Source organism: Protomyctophum parallelum (genome assembly GCF_964188405.1).
Source record: "Protomyctophum parallelum genome assembly, chromosome: 16".
Taxonomy (NCBI): domain Eukaryota; kingdom Metazoa; phylum Chordata; class Actinopteri; order Myctophiformes; family Myctophidae; genus Protomyctophum; species Protomyctophum parallelum.
This window is the reverse complement of record NC_139711.1, coordinates 20,484,043-20,507,028: the sequence shown is the minus strand read 5'-3', so window position 1 is coordinate 20,507,028 and position 22,986 is coordinate 20,484,043. Positions and strand designations below refer to the sequence as shown.

Sequence of the window (22,986 nt, the reverse complement as noted above, 5' to 3'; positions counted from 1 at the left end):
GTGATGCACACTGTCGTGGCAATAATCACGTTAAACCACACCCTCTCTTGTAATATTACTTAAGTGAGATCCATGCCACAATAGATCAGAAGTATAGACTACAAATATTGACCACATCAACCTATATTATAAACATAGCAGAGCATGTCTAGGCTGCTAGCCTAGGTATTAAACATGGCACCCATAGCGAATGTGGATGCCAAAGGTTCATTGGTGCCAAGGAATGTGTTAATTCTTCTACTGTGTCATTTTCCAACATGCTCTAACTTCGAATCTATTGGCACACAAGTCTTCTGTGCAATTGTAACAGACAGTCAAGGCGAGGGAGTGCTTTCTTTGAAGGATGATGGAAAATTAGGATGGACGGACACACGGACTGGTGGAGACAATACATGGGTACCGAGGCTAATACAGAACGGACACATTATAAAATTAGAATTAGCTTGAAACATTTATTGAGGTAGAACCAACCACCATTACCGCCTCTGGTCCAGAGACCAGAGCTACATTACCATTATGATGAAATAATGCATGCATGTGCACAAAGCTGAACGTTGTTTTCAACTAAAAATATGTATATCCCCAGCAGCAGGAGGCTAACATGCCCACACAATGAAACCCATCATTGCTGTAGATCTGATGGACAGTGGTGTAAAATAATTAACTGTAAGTAGGCCTACCTACATTTACTCAGGTACTTACAGGCTTGTACAGTTTTATGTTTTTTTTTTTTTTGTTACTGGAGTATTTCCAATTTGCAGTATAGTAAAGGCATTTTCTTTTTACCTTTATTCCACTACAATTATTATAAAACGTTATAGTTAGGTCTACTAGTGTAGATTTCGATTATACACATATGCGAAAACATACATCTTCAGCACTACATTTCGGCCATTTGAAAATAGCTGATCTACAAGTGAGCTTGTAGATCTGCTAATTTCTAAAGATTTTGTATACACTTTTTACATGTGAAGTAAATGGGATATGCTGCATATTCCCCAGGCACAGGGATTTCAACACATGTTAATTCGGATGTGTCTGACATGATTGCCATTGGGGGGAGGTGTGCTATTGATGCAGTGGATCAGAGACACATACTTCCCACAGATTACAACCACACACGGAGATTTTGAAAACATGACCAAAAACTCCCATATCTGCTGGGCGAAGTACAACAATGTGCAAACACAGCAGCAAGATTTGTGAGTTGCTGTGATAGGAGGAGGATATCAAATGGAACACAACCACCCCAAAGACTAATCATTGTGTATATTCCTGCACTACCTGCATCGAGTGATCTTGGTACATAGAATTTGATCTATTGAAGATTCTGACCTTCAAATGTACATAATGTTTGTTTTGATTGTATTGCTGTATTGTTGTATTGTTCTTTCTGCTTTGGCAATGTAAACGTATGTTTTCTCATGCCAATAAAGATGCCTTTGAATTTAAATTGAATTGGATCAGAGAGTGGCCTGAACTGAAGAATGTAATCTCTGAGTTCACTTAATGTGTCCCGCATGTTAATATCGGAATCGGAATACTGATATGTTCAATTCCAAACATGCAAACATGACCCGCTTACATGACTTCATGCCTATATTAGTAGCTTAATGACAGGCTACTAGTCTTTTTTATGTCCAATGTATTTGCATTTAAATTCATAATCGTAATTTCATAAAGTTAACATAACATATAAAACTAAAAAAAATGTAACTTTTCAGGATTCCAATTAAAAAATAGGTAAAAAAAATATTCAGGATTCCAATTAAAACAAATAGCAAAACCAAATCAGATCAGATCTACAAGCTCAAAATGCATCTCACTGTGACACGTTTTGACCTTGTAGATCAGCTATTTTTGACTATAGGCTATATATACACAGCATACTACTTTTGGTACATTTTGTTACCAGTAGCCTAGGCTACTTTGAGTATGTTTTATTATTATTCTGGACCACTGCTGATGGGACAGCCATCGCCTATTTCTTTCAGCAGTCACCATTCTGCACCATGGAAAACAAGAACACACACAAACTCGACCACGACCCGTTGCAGTGTTCCTCTGCTAGTTTCTTAGAGTCTGTACAAGCCTTCAGCCCTGCTGCGGGTCGCTGGGGAGAAGTCGGTGTGGTGGTGGTGCCGCCGGTGGCGGTTCTCCTCCTGCCGGGTGCATTGTTCAGTCTGAAATGAGCATCCTCGGGAGCTTTTCTGCACAGCCCGGCTTTCACCAGAGCGCCGCTGTCTTGGCACAGCTTCCTCTGTTTGCTGAGAGCCCGTGAGATTTGCCTCCAATATAATTTCGGGTTTGAAACATACTGGGGACACGCGGCCGGTTTATTGGCGACGTACTCGCAGCTGTAACTCTTCTTGATGCTTTTCTTGCAGGTCACGCCGAGGGTCAAGTCGTGGATACCTGTCGCGACCCACGTACACTGTGACTTGTCTTTGGCGGTGAATTTCCCCTTGACTGGCGACTTGGTGGTGGGACTGTCGCCGCCGGTGTCCTTTACTTTCTCTGCTGTCGCCCTTCGTGAGACGTTTTGACAGCTGGCCAGCATGAAGTGCTGGGAAGCAAGGAGGATCAATAAGGTGGTTACAGTCGTGAGAAGCGCCATGAATGAAGTCTCTCCCAAAAATCTATAGTTGCAAGGAGTAGGAAAAAGTAAATTAACATGTTAATATCCAAAGCTCCTCCAAACCAATGCATTTGATTGAGTGTTTGTTTATAGTTCAGTAGAGTAGCTAAAGTGCAATGCACCTACCTGTTTTTTTTGTGTGCTGTAAAAAACTATTTTATGTTCTGGTCCTTAGGGGTTGACTTTGTACAGGATACTTTATATCGTGCATCCAGGTTCGTTCCCCTGCTTGGATACGTTTTTTCTGCAAGAAATGCTCCTCCCCTTCTTTTGTACACACACACACACACACACACACACACACACACACACACACACACACACACACACACACGCAACAGCACGGCCAGGCTACACCAGGCTTTTCGCGCACGTTTTGTGCGCGTTTATCCTAAAACGCGAACCTCGCGTACGCGCACTTAAAATAGGACTGGACCTAAATTTGCGCGTGCGCGTGTGTGGGTATTCGCGTAAACGCACACTGAAAAGCCTGTTCCCTGACCCTAGCTGGACTGGTAACAGGTCATCTCGCGGCTCTCGCCCCTTTGCCAACTCGCCCCCGCGAAAAGTGAAGTCGCTCGCCCCGGAATTTCGGAATTCCGAATTTCGACTGCTCGCCCCAATAGCTCGCCCCCAACGCGTGGATATCTCGCCCCATGTTTATTTCATGTTTATTTTACCTTATTTCTCATATTAGAACATTTAGAATCAATGTTGTTTGTCAAATGTTGTTCTGGAAATCCATTCTGGAAAGGTGTTCCATTCCTCCATTGTTACTGAAATTAGTTGTTGTTGTTAGAGTTAAAGATTTAGCTAGGCTACAGCGCCACCAACAGGTGGATTTTAAAAAAGGACTCGAATCAAATCATGAAGGCAGCATGCAATTTACGTGGAATCTTTCACAGACTTTCATACTGAGGAATGTATCCCACCCTTTTCACATTGGCCAGTTACAGCGCCACCAACAGGTGGATTTTTGAAAATGACATCTAAAGTGCATGTCCCAGTGACCACTGTCGCTGTCCCAGTGACCACTATACGTGACACTGAAGACCATTTCCATTATCTTTTTGCTGGACTTTGAAACTAACCTATGGGACACTATTTTTTTGATGCTAGTATTTTAGTAGTGTTGTATTTTTGTTCAACTTTTTCTTCTAGTATTGAAGAAGCGTTGTATATATATTTTTTGTTCAACTTTTTTTAAAGTGGCATCTGTATATATTAACTATTATTTCCCTCAAATAAATGGTTACATTCCTACAGTTGATCTGTTGTTGTTCTTGTTGTAGTAACGACCCAGCACACTCAAACAAAAGAGGCTGATGACCCCCCCATTGGGCTTTACTCTCTCTCTCTCTCTCTCTGTATCTGTCTCTCTCTCTCTCGCTCGCTCTCTCTCTCTCTGTTTAAAAGTACAGGTAAAAAATATAGTAGCCTAGCCTAGGCCTACAGGTAAAAATCTCTCTCTCTCTGCTTGGGGCGAGTTGGAAAAGGGGCGAGCCGTCTCGTATTCGGCTAGCCTACATTTCAAAAGCATGTTAATTGTATTGGCTTTTTAGTCTGTCGATGGCTGTGTTTTATTTTTCGTCCATATATGCCTAAAGCGTAGGCCTATTCGATAAATCTAGCTAGCACGCCGCCGTGAGATAGGCGATAATAAATCAGAAATCCAATAACAATCGACGTGAAATAAAATGTCACTAAAGGCGGCATTCAGTTAGCTAGGTTGCCGATACATATTGTTTTAATAGCCTACGATTTAACAATGGGGGACATGTAGACCTATTTATTTTAGTAGCCTACAAAATAACAATATTAAACAACCATAAACCAGGGGGTAAAGTTATACACTTATCCAGAAATGTTTTCGTTTAATATATTCTACACAACATTGCCATCCACTGGCCAGAATAAAATGCTACACTTTTCTCCTAGCATGTGCCACCCTTCCCTTCAACGTCTTTTTTCCCACCCTCCACTCCATGGAAAACAAAATCAATATAAACACACAGCAATTAAGAACACATGTTTATTCATTGAATAAAAAAAATTCTATATTTGTGTCAAACACTCTTTGCTCAAAATGAAAATAATTGGAAATCATTCTCAATAACATAGGCTATAGCTATAGGCCCATGGCTTTTGTATGATCCAATATAATATATGTTAGCCTATACATACAAAAATAAAACACAATAGGCCTACAAAACACAATAGGCCTACATTTGGTGTTTGATTTTGGTTGGTGTTTGGATATTTCTTTCCAAAATGTCCCCCCCTCCCAATAAAAATAATGATAATGATAATAAGAATAATAATACATTTGGCAAAAAAAGTATAGGCCTAAAGTGTTATTAGGCAACATTCGATAATAAAATTGCTCCAAAACCTGTATAGGCCTAATGGCCTTATATATATAGGCCTATATTCAGTGATTTGGGGGAATAAACAAGAAGTTGAAGGATAACATTTAGTCTAATGTATAATGGATGATAGTTCACTTTTACTTAAGATCATTTTTCATTTTGGACAAAGTTTATTTTGACTATATTACATCGAGTGCATGATGTCCATCCGACTGAAACAGCAGCCTATACAAACTCGGCTAGGCCAAAAGAATAATAATAATAATAAAAAACATGACAGTACCCCAGGTAGTACATTTGGAATGATATTCTTACAAGCATCAGGCTTAATATAGTTCTCAATAACACAGTTTTGAAAACAGCTCGGTGTACATAGGCTAATGGTTGCTTTGGCATTCATCCATGGTTAGCCTATGTCATACATGGGCAACTGGTGGCCTGGGGGCCACACGCGCCCCCCCAACCATCACTTAATGCGGCCCGTAGGTTAATATCAGAATAGTGATATATTATTGATTTCACCGGTTACATGACCCACTTTAATTACTTCAGTCTATATGTATAGCTGTTTTTTTCGTCCAATGTATTTGGATGTAGTTCACAAAGTTAACATAACTATAACTAAATGCATTTGAAATTTGCTACTTTTCAGGATTCCAATAAAAAAAAAAAAATCAGGTTTTCAATTCAAATGTAGCAAAAAAATTGCTGGTGTACAAGCTCAAAACGCGTCGAAGTGCGACGCGTTTTGAGCTTGTAGATCGGCTATTTTTTGCTATGACAGTAATATGCAATGTGGACCTCTGGAGTGAGTGTGGAAATATAGTGGCCCTGCATTGTCAAAGTTGCCCACCCCTGGCCTATGTTAAACCGTCCCCTGTAGGGCCTGTAGGGGTCGCAAGAGCTCTTCGATTCACCAGCAAGCTCCTTTGAAAGGAGTTTCTCTCCGGGCATGGCTCTACCTCCAGTCGCAATTCTGAAGTCATCATCTCCAAAAGAAACGCAATCTGTGGGGAAACGCATGGAGATAAGTGGACCGTGGACGCCATAAAAACACAAGAGGAAAAATATATAGAAATTAGACCAATTATTGAAATTTTACAGTTTTAACTTTTAAATGATCATCCTAATGAAGGTGTCAAGGACCCCAAAGGAAACAAGCCATAGGCCTATATGCTTGTGTTTAAATCACTTTCCTGTGCTTTCTTCTGCCAACAGTTAATAGTTTATAGGCTATTCATTCAATCAATCATCAACACTTCGCTTAATTGCATTGGACTATTATCAGTGGTGCATGGGCAATGTAGGCTATGATAGCCTGGTCAAATATTAGGATATAGGCGGCCTATACTCAACTATGAAACAATACATCAGATGAATTGAGTTAAATAGCCTGCAACAAGACAGGAGCATTCCATTCGCCTTATTCAAAAGTACCTACATGCTTTTTAACTTTACCATAGTAGAAATTGAAATGTAGTGGGTAACTATAGCCCCCAGGGCTTTTTCCTTTTTGTGTTATCATTTTAGCACCATTGTAGGCCTATAATCGTACCTTTAGACTACTAGGCTACTATAGTTGCAATTTTGCAAACATGTTAATAAAGTAAAGTAATCAGGTCTATATGCTATAGCCTAGGCTATACTCAATTTTTTTTTAGCCTATAGCGGAGGCAATACCTATTTACTGCTCACCTTCATCGCTAATTTTTAAAGAAACCGATGACATAGCCGCAGACGCCTTTGAGGGACCGCCAGCAGTACTTCTCGGCAATCTTTTTGGCCCCACTCGGGCCCGCCGGGGCAGCAGCGGTGGTGGTCGTCATCGACTTGGGTGTTGTTGCTGTAGTAGCAGCAGTAGTGGGCTTAGTTGTTTTCAGTCGCAGCGTTCTCCTTCTCGGAGGAGTGGGTTTCACAACCAGCTGCTTCTTGTTCTGGCGAGAGTTGGCGCTCGGTTGCGCAGGTGCTGATGGCGATGATGTGGAGGACGAGACCGACGAATAGGCGAGGACCATGCGCGCGTCTTCGGGCGCCTTCCTGCACATCTGAGGCTTGACCACCCGGGGCCCCTGGCACGCGTTCTGCAGCTTGCGCAGGCCCCACATCATCTGCGAGAAGTAGTGGCGCGGGTTGTTGTTGTAGGTCCGACACGTCTGCGGCTTGCCCACGTAGTCGCAGTAGTAGGTGCGCTGCTTGCCCCAGCACGAGATGCGCAGGCGGGTGGTGTCGCCCTGGCCCGTGACGGTCATCGTGCAGTAGTCGTTGGCCTTGCTGCTGAACTTGATGGGCTCGTTCCAACCCTGCGCCTTGACGACGACGGACGCCGGGAGGAGACAGCAACAGGCGAACAGCAGCAGCGGTTGGACGGTGAGCTGAGTCCACAACATGATGGCTGGGGCTCTGTGCTGTGCGTATAGTGGATGCTGAAGAGAAGAGGAAAGTATACCGGAGAGACTCCCGATCCCTCCCCGCTATTTATCGTCTGCATGCCCTCTTTTTTTCTTTACAAAGGACGGAATTCAGGTGGGGGGGGGGGGGGGGGGGGGGTCAGACTAGAAAAGGCTTCCTATAACAAGCAAACTAGTTCTGTCAACCCCACACACACACACACACACACACACACACACACACACACACACACACACACACACACACACACACACACACCCCTTTTCCATGTCAAGGTCAGGACCCCTCGCATTTGAAAATATTTTGTGGCCAGGGAACACCATGGGGATTCATTAGGTTCCAATTTCGAAATTTCAAAACAAAAAAAACCTATTCATAATTGCAGCTCAGATTGGTTATTTTTTTGGTTACACCGATTTTGCTGCTATTTTTTTTTCACAGATAGGGGGACCCCTGCATGGCTGGACCCTCCTTAAGGACCCCATGCGGTGCCCAGATCCCACTTTGAAAACCACAGGCCTATAGGCTATATACTGTACTGTCAGCAGTATGAAGCTGCAAAACGTTAAATTAGAGCTTTTTCCTTTCTTTTTGCCATGCTTATGTGATTGGTAGTACACCGTTTCATTCAAGATGCTTAGAATAAGTTAATGTATGCAGACTGCCCAACTGCATGCTGAATGATGCAGCCTACAGGGCTATACTTTCCCCTCAGAAACTTTAAAATACTCGACCACGAAGTGACATGTTTTAAAACCGGTTGCCCTTAACATACAGACAGGGGCAATCACTGCTGAGTTTGAGGAAGTAATTACCGTGCTAATTAAGCCAGAACAAGGAACAGAGGCGTCTACGAATGTGCCACACTTGAGCCAGAGTGTGTGTGCCTGCATGGAACTAACACAGGCGTGCGTGTGTGTGTGACTGTGTGTGTGTGTGCGGGCCGTGGGGTCAGTAGGCTATACATGTCTTTGGCAGCTTTATTTTCACAGCAATTAAGTCATAATGAGAGGAAAGGGGTCTCATTGTGAGCGACGTGGGGGGACGGTGGGGGTCAGTGAAAGAAGTTATGGCGGGACTCCGGGGAGTGAGTCTAGATAAGAGAACTTTTTCATCAGACAAGACACTTTTTTAAAAGCCAGTCTGTGGACGACCACTTCCTCATGGTATGAGGCATAGTATGAGACGACTCACTTCCTCATGGTATATAGGCCTACCCCTCTTAGTTTGCTTTAAAAGCCAAGCCGATTTAGATGTGATGAATGAGTTGGTATATGAGGTTTCTGTGGCTGTGTTTTTTTGTTTTGTCATTTCATGGGTATAGCTTGCTGCAGTGGAGAAACCTCAGAGCCGCGCTTAGGCTACACAGAATAAGATAATCATCTCCTATTGAAAATAGCAACACACCCATAATGCAGTACTGTGGGTCCTGCCCGCCGATGGCAGCACACCATAACAGAGAAAAGAATGCGCGGTCTTGAGTTATAAATTCTCATACGCCGCCCCATGCGTATGCCAGCTGTCATATGGTCAAAGCTGTTAGGGGAACTTCTATAGGACTGGTTTTGCCCCCCCCCCACCCCCACCCCCACACACACACAGCCCTAAGCTATACATCTCACTCTTTCGCTATGCATATATGGCTATGTCTGTAAATGCACAACTGTATGTGCACACACACCAATAGTATTGTTTTTTGTTGTCTGTCATGTTAATAATTAAATCTAAATTCTAATCATGTCACCCCCAAAACAAACTCTCATTGGCGATTCAGTATTCTCACAAAACATATTGAAAGTGTGGAAATAAAAAGGCATAAGAGAGAATTCAATTGAAATTGAAAGTATATTCACAAATTGTACACAGTTTTCCACCACATAAAAAATAAATTCTCTCCATCCATGCCAATGCCACAGTTCCACTCATTTACCATTGCCTAATAGTGTCCAACTGTCCATTGATAAAAGTGTGTTTTCAAGCACTTGGTAATGAGTAGAAATTGTACATTTTCAGGGTCTTATGAAGACAATGTAAAGTACTACATCAACGATAGTCCTGTCAAAGTGTGCACACAGGGGAAGTTAAGTACATTTGCTGATCTTGATCAAGACAGAAAATCTGTTCGGTAGAATCTGGCACTGCGATTATATTACTGCCAGTTCCCAAAGCAACCCAACTTCTTTGAGGCAATTTTCTTGCATAAAAAGGGGTATTCACTGTATACTTGATAACCTCTGAACTTTTTTCACGATTTCCAAGAAACGTATATAAAACATTACCTAGATTTGTTTTTCATGATAAAAAGAAAGCAGAGTTTAAGAATCAAATGATCATCAAATCTGAAATTACAACGGTAGATATGTCTTAATGCATTTTGATTGACGACATATTTGGCTACTTGTCCCAAGTATGAGATTGTCAAATGTTTTCTCATTATTATTCTGCTGACAGTGATACTGTGATAGTGATATATTTTAGTCTGTAAAGTGAGTGGAAGATGGGTTAAGTCCTTGGAATGGTCTGTCCAGTGTGTCCAGAGGACATTGTTAGCGAATAATACACAATATCACATAATAGCTGCTGAATACATTCATCCTTTTCATGGCTTAAAATGTATCCATAGCGGGGATTGCAAAAAAAGCTGAAACAATATATACAGTATGTATATAATTGAAAGACAACTATGACCTGAGACCTACGGTAAAAATAAAATTTGGCTTGGAAAAAAGTACTTCTCCGCTTGAAAAAGTTTGACATTATCAAAGCAAGAAATATCTTGATTAAAAATGCCTTGTTAGTGAGATTAACATGATATTTTGTGTTACCGTTAATCGATGAAACACCTACAGAACGCGCTTCGCTTCTGACACTGGTTGTCGTGTGGTTAGAGCCTTTCGGCTCCAAATCGAAATGTGGTTTGAAATGTGTGAAGGGCCACATCGATTGAAATGCTACGGTAGACAAGACATACTCTGAAAGGCATCCAGTTGTTTGCTTTGTGCCCTGAAACCAGCAAAGATAACAAAACCCTGGCTGTCGTACAATACTGTCAACATAAAAAAGCATGTTATATTTTTGAAAGTTTCTTTCAAATGATCCCCTTCTGAGCTCAGCTGTAGCACGCAGCTCTCAGCTCACTACACCTTACTGTCAGAACAACTTTGTTTGACCTTTTTAAGACAAAATAACATATAGTCACAAACATATTTCATCACTATATGTTGCGATAGCCAAGAGTGACCATCCCACAACGTACAGATTTTGTTCCAGGTGTCCTAACAAATTGTCCTTCGGCAACACAAGACTCCCACTTGCTCCTCGGGTACAACGAGGAAAATATCCAACATGGGGGAAAATGCATTCATGTTGCATTGAAAAGTCCCTCAAATGTGTGCTGCTCCGAACTATAATGTCTTCTTGTGTCTGAAAACGACACACAAAATGGTCAAGTCTGTCCTCGGTCAATTTGCCATGACCCCGCAGCCACTGTTTCCACAGCACAAACAAGTACAAAAAGTTAAAAAGAGCCTTGATGCGTATTTAGAGTTTTGTCATGTCCTCGCACTGAATGTCTTCTCGGCCTCTTATTGTGTCCAAACTTGTAAACACAGACACCACAGTCTCTCTAAAATAATTAAAAATTGTGTAGAGGACCACTGGCTCAGATTAATTCCATGGAGGGTGTTGTGGGGGTAGAGTGATGGGTGACAGTGTCCAGTGTCCGGAACCTCTTGGGGAGAAATGGGCAGGTGTACTACAATGTGATTTTCTTTTCTTTTTATTATTGAAGACAGTGGAGAGAGAGAGAGAGAAAGAGAGCGCAAGCAAGGGACCAGCAGCAGAAAAGTGGGTTTGGGATCGTCTTCTGCGGACTGGGTGGGTTGTTCTGTAGAATCATCATCCGGTGTCATGGTTTTAAAATGGTAATGGGGAGAAATGGCTTTGGTTAATAAACCCGGAAACACACTTTTTTTTTTTTACAGACTATTTTATACTATTTTATTCTTTGTTTGCGAAAAATACTGTTTTCCTTTGTAAGCGGACAACTGGGAGAGTGAACACTAAATCCTGAATGTTCATTTCATTCTGAACCACAGGAAAGTAAGACCAGTTCAACTCTACATACTCCATACAACCACCTTTTTAGTTAACCACTTTGACCCTGGAGTCCATATTTTGGCCATGTTGTCAATATCGAGGCCACAATTATTTAAAGAATTATTTGCTGTGTGTTTGGTTTTGGTCATGTCTATTATAAACATGTATTGTATTTTAAGCACAGCTGTAAACCACATCTCATTGGGATAATACAATCCTAAACATGAACTAGACAAAATGACAAGAAAAGCTTACCTTCCAGTTTCAGTTCCAGTCTTCGAGGACACTGTGGTATGGCGAATTGTGGGTAAAAACAAAAGACACAACAATTTAATCACCTTCATATTTCAGAACATTGTTGCCCATTGCTGTATGTAATGACACAGTTCTGGCTGGGCTATGAAGATGAAACATATGAAAGTGCAGCGAGTTATTATGCGTTAGTATTGAGAGGGTTTTCCAAGGAGAACATTCTTATTCCCTACATTCTTATTCGCTACACAAATCACTACTGTGTTCTACAGTAAACCCTTTTTTATTTTTAAGATTGTTCAGTATTAAATCGGTTTTGGGAAGAAGCTTTTGTGGTTTATTGTTTAGGATTGTATCTGTATAATTTAGGTTATTACTTGTTATGGAGAACCTTTAATGACAGGCCTTTAGCTTTGCGACAGAAAGGAACATTAAAAGTAAAAAAAACAAAAATTCAAACAAAACAGTTCCAAGGTTTTTGGTTTTGTTTTTACTTTCCTCAGTCACTTCTTAAGCAATCATTAGAATAGGCTTCAAAATGGTCCCTGTAATATTTTTGGTTGCAATATTACTTCAGTTATACGTAGGTTTATTTGACAACGACAAGACGGAAAAAAGAAAAAGAAATGATGTTTCATGCAAAAATATGAGTTGCACTGTATCCATCCATCTATCTATCTGACCCTAACCTCGGAGACCACAGGCGTTTTAATCTGACCCTAACCCTATCCAAAGCACTGTATATACATCCATATCTGACCATAACCAAAGCACTGTACAGTACATCCATCTGACCTATCCAAACCCTATCCAAAGCAAATCCTAAAGTCAGAACAAACACAGGACCAATTATTATACAGCACCATGAGAGAAGAGTCACGAGGGCTCAGACAAACTGTAAAGAAAGGTTAGAAGAACAAACATAATGGGAAGGGGGGAGGGGGGGGGGGGGTCATAAGCATATAAGTACAAAGATACCAAAACAAATCAGGAGATAATAGGTATCCATGGAATGAAGAAAGGCTGATGACAAACAGCGACATGAGACGAGAGCTGTGTGAATAAAGTACGGAGTAGGTGAGTAGTGAGTACAGACAGACAAGACACACACAGACATCAAGTCATTATTAGGGTGATGGTGGTGATGCAGGCAGATGTGGAGAAAAGGAAAACAGATCCCGGTGTGAGTGAGTGACGACGACGATGGCGCAGTAGTAGTTTCTTTAAAGTACCTTTCCGGAGCGGATGTAAAAGGAACGACTCTCTCTACTGTCACCAGTCAATATGCCTTGGTGGAGCAGATGCCCGAGGGAACCTGTTCATAGTGTCATAGGCAGGGATGCTACGGTTGTAACAGACAGACACACACACACACACACACACAGACACACACACACATACACACAGGGGACACTGTCATCATCACCAGCCAGATAGGGCATTCATTCATTCAACTGAACTGCCTTGATTGTTTTGTTAGGGCAACAGTCATGTGATAATTGTACCAGGCAGGGGAAATTGTTCCAACGACTATGTCATGTGTCGACATTCTGAAATGTCAATTTGTTTTTTGTTTTTTTGGCACCTGGGACAATTTTCACATTACACACACCGGCTGCTCTCCCATGAGCCTCAGCATGGCGCAGTTGTTATAGGGCGTGCACAGCAGTCGTAGCCATTTTGTGGTGCCACAAATCAAAAGGTCATTTTTCCCCATAGAGATTTCTGAAAATATTTATACATTTATTTATAATAATTATTTTAAGCCTGGAACCAAGCCACTCAGCCTCTTGGTGAATTGTGGCCATAACACATTTGATTCTGTGTCACCAAAATATTTGAGCCTGGGTGGCTTGTTTCCAAGCTTAAAATAAGTAATGATACAGTACGTAGCTTGCAGAGTTAGTTCATTCAGATATGCCCGAGGGGTTTCATGCTGTGCTCAAAGGGCGCATACATATACTCAAGAGGATAATATGCTGCATTACTCATTCGCTGATGTGGCAGTCAGCTGACCAATTGGGTGGGGTATTTAAGCTCACTAGACTGCATGCTTCTTCCTGCCTTCCTTCTGCATATGGTTCCTGATTGTTATGTGATGTTTGCTTGTTATTTCTGTTCCCCATGGGGGGGTTGTTATTGTAAATCTAGCTCCCTGCTCTTGATTTTGTATCGCATCGCTGAAAAAAATGTAGATGGTTGTACTGCTAGCTAAAGGCTGTGGGCTGTGTTGTTCCACTTCCGAAAGCTCCCACCTTCCTGTTTAACCCGGAAACAAATCAATCTCCGTAGCATCGGAGTGAACCAGCAGCAGAGACTCAGTCAAAGTATTTGAACACTAGATGGCAGTAAAGAAGTTAATTGTGCCGAGCAGGGAGAAAAATGTAGCAGAGCCGAACGCCAAGATAAATTATTATATGCACACTTATTGTATTCTCATTCTATAATAAATATTGGTTACATCTATTCGTGAGTTATCTGACTGAACTATCAATATTTTCAGAAATCTATTGAGAAAAAATAATGGGCTTTCGTTATGTGGAACCACAAAATGGCAGTGCTATGCCCTATAGACAGGTCAGAGAGCAGAACACCTGGTCTCTCTATTCCAAGGGCTTAAGAGTGGTTAAACAGCACCTAATTCAAATTGGAATTATTTTGAGGGTATGCCATGCAATTAGGTTTCATTCCAAAATGCCATACTCTGTACTCTCAAATGCCCCGAAAATGAAAGGCAAAGGTTGCAAGAAGAATCCAAAAGTACCCCCCAACACCACAACCACCACAACTTTCCATCAGAGCAGACATTGTGGAACAAATCACATCAATCCATGCAATAAAACAAAAATGTCAAAACGTCCAATTAGTCGAAGTGATGGAATATAATTATGGGAACAAAAAGCATCTAGTGACTTGGTTTCCTCAGACATTTTCTGTGTGTGTTTTTGCTCTCTGCCTGCCTGCCTTCAGAGTAATTTGTCTAATGATGCTTAGACAGCCTGATCCAAAAAAAAAAGAAAAACATGTTAGAACAAGTAGACAAAACAAGCCGGCATTTTAAGTTGTCACACCAAAGCATTCAGACATGCTTGCCTCTCTCTGAATAAAAGGACCAGGTGTACATTCATTGGAGTTTCAGTTTGCCTGACTCTGGACAAGAGGAAAACAGGAGGATCGAATTTCATTCCACGTGCAGAGCGAGCATGCAGTGGGTTAGTGATGCAGCAAAGACCCCAATACACACTTAATCGATTTTTGCAATGACATATTTGGCAAAACTGAAAAAGGTGATTGTCAGACCAAAAAAGTGGGCCAACTATAAATTCATAGCAAAAACATGCCATATACTGTGGGAGTGTAGTGCGATATTTTGTACAATAACTAAAGAAAATACCAGGCTCGTCGCCAAAGAAAAACACTGGCATGTACGTGTCTGCAAACAACAGATACATTGAATGTATGTTGACTTTTCTGGATGTAAAAGAATGGTTGCATATCAACATTTCCACACATGTCGACTCAATCCTAGATGTCTATATCGCGTACTACTGTATGTGCCATTTCAAAATAGATTATACAAACAAAGTACATTTACTGTACTTGAACAAGAGTATCTGCATTTTACTTTAGTATTTTCTTTGGGGGGGAAACAAGACTTTCACGTTTCAAATACAAACATTGTATTCTGAATTGACGGCACCCCCGATACCAACACTTACATAAGACTAATGACTTGCAGCCATATATATAGGAAATAGTAGATCTATAAAGGTCACAGCGTGTCACATCGCGAAACGCCAGCTTTGAAACCCTGAGGATCAATGTATCTGTGGTTTGAAATGAATCAATACACATACAGTGGCAATGTTTCTTCTGTGGCATTTGGGTTGGAAAATGAAAAGCAGACACCGTTTTCTCATCGGGGGGGGGGGGGGGGCAACTGTTACTTTTTATAGTCTGAGTGTTCCATGGTTACAGCTGTCTTATTGTTCCATGGTTGAGGAGTGAATAAGGATGCAAAACATCGCGCTGACCTCCAGATGTGTGTGTGTGTGTGTGTGTGTGTGTGTGTGTGTGTGTGTGTGTGTGTGTGCTTGCGTGATTAGTAAACCCCCTGTGGGCATGCATTGTTTGTGTATTCATCTGACTCATTAACCCATAAATAAGACCCGAGGCCGATTCTACAAAATGTCTTCTAAATCCCAACAGTTTTCTGAAGTACATATATGTTGACTCAATACTCAAACAATTTCATGTCAACGACCGCCCAAAGCATTTGGCCACGGACCCCTCCACGGCCATATGTTGTTCCAGTGACCCCCCCCTCCACGGGGTGGGGGGGTCACTGGAACAACATATTTTCAGATGGTTTCAGATGGTCCTCAACATGAAAATGTTTGAGAACGACTGATGTTTGAGAACATGGGTTTTTCTGAAAACTCTCAGGATTTAGAAGACATTTGTAGAATCGTCCTCAGGTCAAAATGGGTCAACACATGGCCGATCCCCAAACTATCATGCATGCCCCCACTTCCAAACAACACGCATGCAACTCCATTATACTATAGTATTTACCTTGTTGATTATCAGATTTGGGACACCTTGTTGTAAAGGCTTATTATGATAACCATTATTACCAATTTCCATACTGAAAACACAACATTGTATACAAAAAAAGGGAATGAAAGAAATGCATGATATATGGCATGCTGTCAAAGCTTCTTTTTTTCTTCTCCTTTAAAAAGCACTATAGTACTAGTATCAAGTGTCAGGACATAATAAAGGACATTTATAAAGCCTTTAAATATAATCTATAATATAAAATAAAATAAAAATCTTACACCATCTTACAAAGACAGGCGGATATGGTGCTTTCGTAAGGTAATTATGATTATAAGAGCCCTTGTTGAGTTCAGTAAAGGGGGCACCTTTTCCAAAGATAGCAAACGACAAGAAGCCAAACCACCCACCCAGTTAAGAGCAACATTACTGTAGCATAGAAAACAAAGACATTAAGACCAAGACCAGCACCAAGAAGAGAGGTTCAGTAGTTCTATGTACAACACACAACACACCCAGAGAGAGTACGAGTCACTGACGCAACGAGGCGCAAGAACGGAAGCAGAGAGAGATAGAGGGAGTTGGAAATCGTTTTAACAAAGCTTACGTTTTCATGGGTAATGTCTCAATGCTATAATGATACAACAAAAAAAAGAAAAAAAAAGAGATGTAAACATGAGATGTTCAGTGACAGACGTCATGTACTACCAACACATGTTGCTCTGATGTGCAGCAGTATTGATCCCGTGACAGGGAAAGACGTCACGGATCAGCAGGTGACGTCTCCATTGCATTTGTGCACCGGGGGGGGGGGGGGGGGGGGGGGGGGGGGGATTGGAGGGCCGAGGGAGGGTCAACTGCAGCAGGAGGACCCATGATGATAAACATGCAAATCCATCAACTCCTTTCTTTCTTTTTATAAAGTGCAGAGTGCTTTTGAGAGAGAGAGGAATGAAACAAGAACAATATGAATGCAAAAATAAATAAAGCCACGTCGGATGGAAGATGGAACCGGTAAAAAATGGTTATCACAAAGTGAAATGCCACGTCCCCGAAACAGAGGAACTACAAAGAAGAAGAGTGGAGGAGAGAAGAGATTAAAAAGAGTATACCAACACGTCTACATGGTACACACACACCTACATCAGTGTTTCCCAAACCATTTCATGTCAAGGACCCCCTAATTGACACTAATTAGCCCTGCGGACCCCCCATTTGAAAAGATATGCCAGGGACCACCCATAAGAGATGATTTCTAGCAGTGATTCTCAACCCGTTTAATTTCAAGGGCCCCCTGTTTGACATGCATTAGGCTACGGACCCCCATTTAATGCCAATTCTATCCCTGGCACCCCCAATTTATATTGTAAAATCACTGTTAATTTACAGTTACAGACCCATAAAGGTCCATTTGGGTCCATTTAGCTGGGGACCCCCTGGAACTCCCTCAAGGACCCCTGGGGGTCCCCGGACCACACTTTGGGAACCACTGATCTAGATAACATCATCGTCGCCAAGCAGATTCTTTTTCTGCAAAGCTTGTATAGATCTGCTATTTTCAACTAATGTTCCCCTCAGAATAGGGATGCGAGGGTTCAAGTGAACCCTCGCATATATATTTTATCAAAATAAAAAAAATCGATCACACAAATATTTGGCGGCCACCCTCTCAGTATCTCTGAGGACCCCCAAGGGGTCCCGGGACCCCCTGTTGAAGACCCGTGGTATACACCAACCACTGCCTCCATCTAAAGAACTCATTCATATATTCATATTTTGGATAACATGAACTGTTGATCTACTGTACCTATTATGTATGTACTGTATGTACGATTGTACGTTAGAGTATGAAGCTGGACTTTAATTGCCAAATTGTTTTTTTTGTTTGGACAAAAGTGCAGTCTAAGCCAGTGGTTCCCAGAAAAATCTGCCATTAGGATGGCATCAAGGCCCGCCAAAATACATTTTAGTCGACTAAATCAACTATAGATTTAGTCGACAAAAATGTTATTTAGTCGACTAAAACCTAAAACACTAAAAACATTCCAGGTGACTAAAATGTGACAAGAATAAATGAAAATGTTTCAAGAGACTATGACTAAAACTAAAATAGAAATTTGCTGCCAAAAACACTGGGTCCAGTGTAGCGTATTCATTTACAAAAGAATTAACATGGAAATATGGATATTAAGTTTCTTTTCAACAGCGACGATATAATATTATCACTGAAGAAAGATAGGTAGAGTGAATGCAACTTACTCGTCGTAAACATCCTCCGTGTCCATTCGGCGGTAGTACTTGGCTAGTTTCACTCCCAGGATGATGCTGGGCAACAGGAACAGAGTACTGAAGCCCAGGCCCATCCAAAATGTATTCTGTTACAAAAAACATACACACACATAAAGATGATGACACAAGTGACATGAATCATGATGCCCTCTCGTCGTACAGTATAAGGCCTCACTCACACCTAAGACACACGCAAGACACACTTGTGTCCTGTGTGTCCTGTGTGTTCTGTGCGTCATGGCCGCCTCAATGCATTTCCAATGGGAGTCACATGGTTTGGGGAGGGCAGAAGACATCCATGCAACAGCCACGCAACAAGGTTGTGTCATGAAACCATGTGACTCCCATTGGAAATGCATTGAGGCGGCCATGACACAGGACAAAGTGTGTCTTGCGTGGCCCAAGGGCTCCATTTTCGTCACCCCTAAACCCCTTATCCCTTCAACTTCTTTGCCTTTTTTACTATTTTGAAAAGCATTTTTGAATAGTTCAACTAGCCATGTCATGTCATCCACCTCTTTCACGTATCTACAATGTACTGTCTAATGAAGCACTTTACTTTTTTTATAAATCAATAAATCAATGTGCACATTTATGTCAATTCATATTTCAAATGTTATATCTGTCAGAAACTTAAATATAAGCCGTATAATTAGTTCTTGCAATATAACACAACAGCTTCTGAACCATCTGTGTAAATTACTGGTTTTGTCTTTAGAAGGATTGCTTTGTGGTTTTACAGACACATTCTGTTCCAACTCAATGTCAATTAGCCAGAGGTGGGATCTGTAGGGGCTGGAAGAGGAGGGGGTTTAATGAGCAGCTTCCTGACTCTGTAGACCCCCCCGGTCTACAGAGTCAGGTCTGGGCCCAGGTCTGGGCACCACTTATCTAGGAGGTCTCACAAATCTAGGAGAATTTTCCTGCAGAGCGCTAATAAGAACAAACTGCATGAGGACAAACTGAGCAAAGGGCAGGTAAAAATAAATATAGTCTGCACACTGGAAAGTGACTTTCTCCCGGTCGGTTGAATAACATTTAATTCAACCCACATATATGGGGTCTTCACCAGAATTCTGATGACGACCCCATGCGGGTCGAAATGGCAATAAACTGACCGTGAGCGAGTCACTTCCTTTCCAGTATGTGTGGACTCCATTTCTTTTTACCACCCGCTAAGGACTTGACCCCTTGACTTGCAACTTGACATAAAGCCAGGGCCATTTTACATAACACTTAAGTTAACTGGCTAAGGAAGGAAGCTCTCTCTGTTTATGTCTGCAGTGTGCATAATGTATGTACGTATGCATGTGTTCGTAGGGAGGACATGTGTGGAGAAAGTGTGTATATATGTGGTCCAGAGTAGAGGTCAAAATGTATAGAATCTATTCTGCGCTTTCTCTGTAAGCAAGCAGTGTGTGCTTTTCTGGGAGGGAAACCCCCTTATCCGTCTCTCAAACCACACACCACACATACCATACATACATACAGTACAGTACATACATACTGCACACAGACAATCAGCTTGCAGACACTTTGTGATTTCCACACTAACTGTACATGCAGGAACCGACCCATCTTGGTTTTAAAATATAACATAACATTACATAGGCATCTACTTAACCTATAGTTTCTTGTTACCATATCTGGCTAGGACATTTGGAGGTAAACCATGTGTGTGTGTGTGTGTGTGTGTGTGTGTGTGTGTGTGTGTGTGTGTGTGTGTGTGTGTGTGTGTTCATGTCTGCAGAATGTACATGTGTTATGTCTGGACCTGTTGTTGGAACATGCTGTACTGTACATACAGTTTGAACCCTCTCTAGGAGACTTGTGCCTTTGACTTAAAAACACACAACGCCTCCCGTTACCATAGACGGCGATCTGGGGGCCAGTGGAAACAGAATGCACGAAAAAGGCAGCGAAGAAGAAGAAGTGCGCACACACACACACTTGATGTAATTTTAACGTTTTATGACTGATCATAAACACAAGAACATTGAAGTGGACACAACAAAGCACAACACATGCATTCCTTTCCCTTCTAACCACTAGCAAATCTGTTACTATTCTGCGATCCAACCAATAGCACCGCAATATAAGTCATTTAGACTGAGTGACTATCAGTGTTGTTTTCGTCAAATAAAACTAAGACGAAAAATGTTCGTCGACTACGTTTTTCCACTGATGAAAACTAAATGGAAACTAAATGAAAATTAAGCTAGACTAAAACTAAGACTAAATGTATTGACAATTTCGCGCTGCGACGTTTTGTAAACTTGTAAGATCGGCTATTTTCAGCAAGTGTAAAATCAGCCATTACGAGTTACGACGGCATCAAAGCCAAAATACTTAGTCGACTAAATCAACTGTAGATTTAGTCGACTAAAATCTTATGATATTTAGTCTACTAAAACTAGACTAACACTAAAACATTACAGGTGACTAAAATGTGACTGAAACTAAATGAAAACTATTGAAGAGACTATGACTAAAACTACAATAAAAAAATTGCTGCCAAAATCAACACTGGTGACTATAGAGCTGTGGTTCTAGAAGTTGGGATTCAGAGGATCTCTGAGGTCATTAATTATTATTACCATGGAATCAACCAGGAAGCTGCAGGCTATGATCTCCACCGTGTCCATCATGTTGCTCAAAGGCTTGCAGGCTGCCACCTCCATAGCAAGCTGGAGCAGAACAGGGAAGAGAGAACAGGAGAACAGTCATACTGTATATATATAATGGACATAATATTTTGTGCAGAAGTGTGTTGTGATGGATTTCTAGTGTAACTGTACTGCATGAAAGTCCTGTTTTGGTATTTGTCATTATTCCTACTGCATACCAGACCACGTTAATGGTTTCATGACATTCATTTTCATTTCTTTAAAATTTTCATTTTTCTTTTAGGTTGTATGACCTCAATTACACCCAAAAACCTGAACTGCTGAACATTCAGTGGATTTTCTGTGGTCTGGAGCTTTCTCTGGGGTTTGGAAGCATTTTGAGCTGCAATGAAAACAGGCAAAACAGTGAAAACAGTGACATCTGCTGGCAAATCCCATTGACATAGGATTTGCAGGCTGTGGCATCACAAACAGCAGGAAAATCAGAGCACTCGTTTGTTTTTGGGTGCAATTGAGCTGAGAAAACCTAAAAAAAAGAAAAGAAAAATTATAAAAGCTTTCTCACAATCCCTTTAATTTCTTCGACTAAAAGCATGATAGCTGACTACTTTTTTTCAATGACGAAAACTAAATAAAAACTGAGCTACGTATGACGACTAAAACTGAGACTAAATATATTGACAATTTCGTCAACAAATAAAACGTAGACGTAGAGTAGACTAATGTTAGGGAGGGACTAGTGGAGAAGAGATCCAGTAGAACTAAAAGACAAGTCATTATATGTTTCGTTGTACTCTGTTGTTGTGGTCTGGAAATGGCTGATCTACCAGCTCACAGATAGCTTCGGCATGCAAGTGTGAATCAGGCATTACGACCCCATCCATGCCTGCAAAAATGCATTTTAGTCAACAAAATAACTGTAGATTTACTTTAAAACAATTAACAAACATGTTTTTATTCAGACTACGGCGATTGTGTGCACATCTCAATGCCTATATTTAGGCTGCTGGATGTCAGGCATCAAGGCAAACATCAAGGAAGAGAAAGTTCCTAGAGCTCAGAGACTTACTTTATTTAGAGGCAACAAATTGCAACGTTTTGACCTACAAGGCAAATATCATAGTCATCATTATCATATTTATTTGCCTGATGAAGACTTAGTAGGTGGAAACGTTGCAATTTGTTGCCTCTAAATAAAGTAATTCTCTGAGCTCTAGAAACTAGTGAACTAGGATGTTCTTTTTCTTCCTCAAAGTGAACACTGTTACCAAACCAGTCCTATACTATGGACAAAGCGTGGATTCTGTGAGGTTGAGCGTGCCGCTTTCTCCCCGCAGACAATTGCCTGCAAACTTGGCACAACGTCGGTCATGGACTCATGGTCAAACTGATTACACATACTGACGGATTCATTCTATACCCCAGAACAACTGAACGGCGCAAATATCTTCTGGGTAAACAGCTCAAGATGGCCTTTTTTCAGATTTGTTTTGCATTTTTGCAGCAGGATTTAGCAGAAACCATCATGCCACAAAGCCAAATTCCTGGACTTTATAGAGAGTGACATTGTTATTGGCCTCACTCTATATTTATGCCCAAACATGCAAAGCAGAGGGCGTTTCCAGGAATTACATGTTGGGCAGGCAAGATGTGTTATCGTCGTCGTCTTCCCCCACAATCAAAAGCACTCAAAGAGTGCTTTTGATATATACCTGCCAGACAAGTACGCTACAAAGGCTGAAAG

The 22,986-nt window shown here is 41.3% G+C and overlaps 3 protein-coding genes across 7 annotated transcripts in view; all 3 read right to left on the bottom strand.

Moving 5' to 3' along the window:
- Positions 1-1,990: 1,990 nt before the first annotated feature.
- fgfbp1a (fibroblast growth factor binding protein 1a) lies at positions 1,991-6,708 on the bottom strand (the record flags this gene model as incomplete). Its single annotated transcript, XM_083786221.1, has 3 exons — positions 1,991-2,566; positions 5,970-6,014; positions 6,703-6,708. The coding sequence occupies 3 exons, from the start codon at positions 6,706-6,708 to the stop codon at positions 1,991-1,993; spliced, it is 627 nt and encodes a 208-aa protein (XP_083642347.1).
- On the bottom strand, positions 5,720-7,461 carry fgfbp2a (fibroblast growth factor binding protein 2a). Its single transcript, XM_083785196.1, has 2 exons — positions 6,703-7,461; positions 5,720-6,014 (listed from the first exon to the last, which is right to left on the bottom strand). Exon 1 carries the CDS (start codon positions 7,392-7,394, stop codon positions 6,711-6,713), a length of 684 nt encoding a protein of 227 aa, XP_083641322.1. The 5' UTR covers positions 7,395-7,461; the 3' UTR covers positions 5,720-6,014; positions 6,703-6,710.
- A 1,811-nt stretch (positions 7,462-9,272) lies between these two features.
- The window catches only part of prom1a (prominin 1a), a gene marked incomplete at its 3' end in the record, with an annotated part of 96,740 nt that continues 83,026 nt past the window's right edge, over positions 9,273-22,986 (bottom strand). For 2 of the 5 annotated variants that reach the window (XR_014570490.1, XR_014570492.1), the window contains 6 exons: positions 21,213-21,302; positions 18,586-18,701; positions 16,934-16,957; positions 12,999-13,108; positions 11,770-11,800; positions 9,273-11,302 (listed from right to left, as the gene is read on the bottom strand). Coding sequence is in view for 2 of the 5 variants with exons in the window: in XM_083785843.1 (XP_083641969.1) it covers positions 16,930-16,957; positions 18,586-18,701; positions 21,213-21,302 (234 nt within the window). Of the gene's footprint in view, positions 11,303-11,769; positions 11,801-12,998; positions 13,109-16,851; positions 16,958-18,581; positions 18,702-21,212; positions 21,303-22,986 lie in introns of those variants that run through there. The other 3 variants (XR_014570491.1, XM_083785843.1, XM_083785844.1) reach the window with 3 other exon arrangements.

What these genes read in the sequence shown, in the direction of transcription:
- fgfbp2a (XM_083785196.1), bottom strand. Translation starts at nt 7,394, where the DNA reads ATGTTGTGGACTCAGCTCACCGTCCAACCGCTGCTGCTGTTCGCCTGT.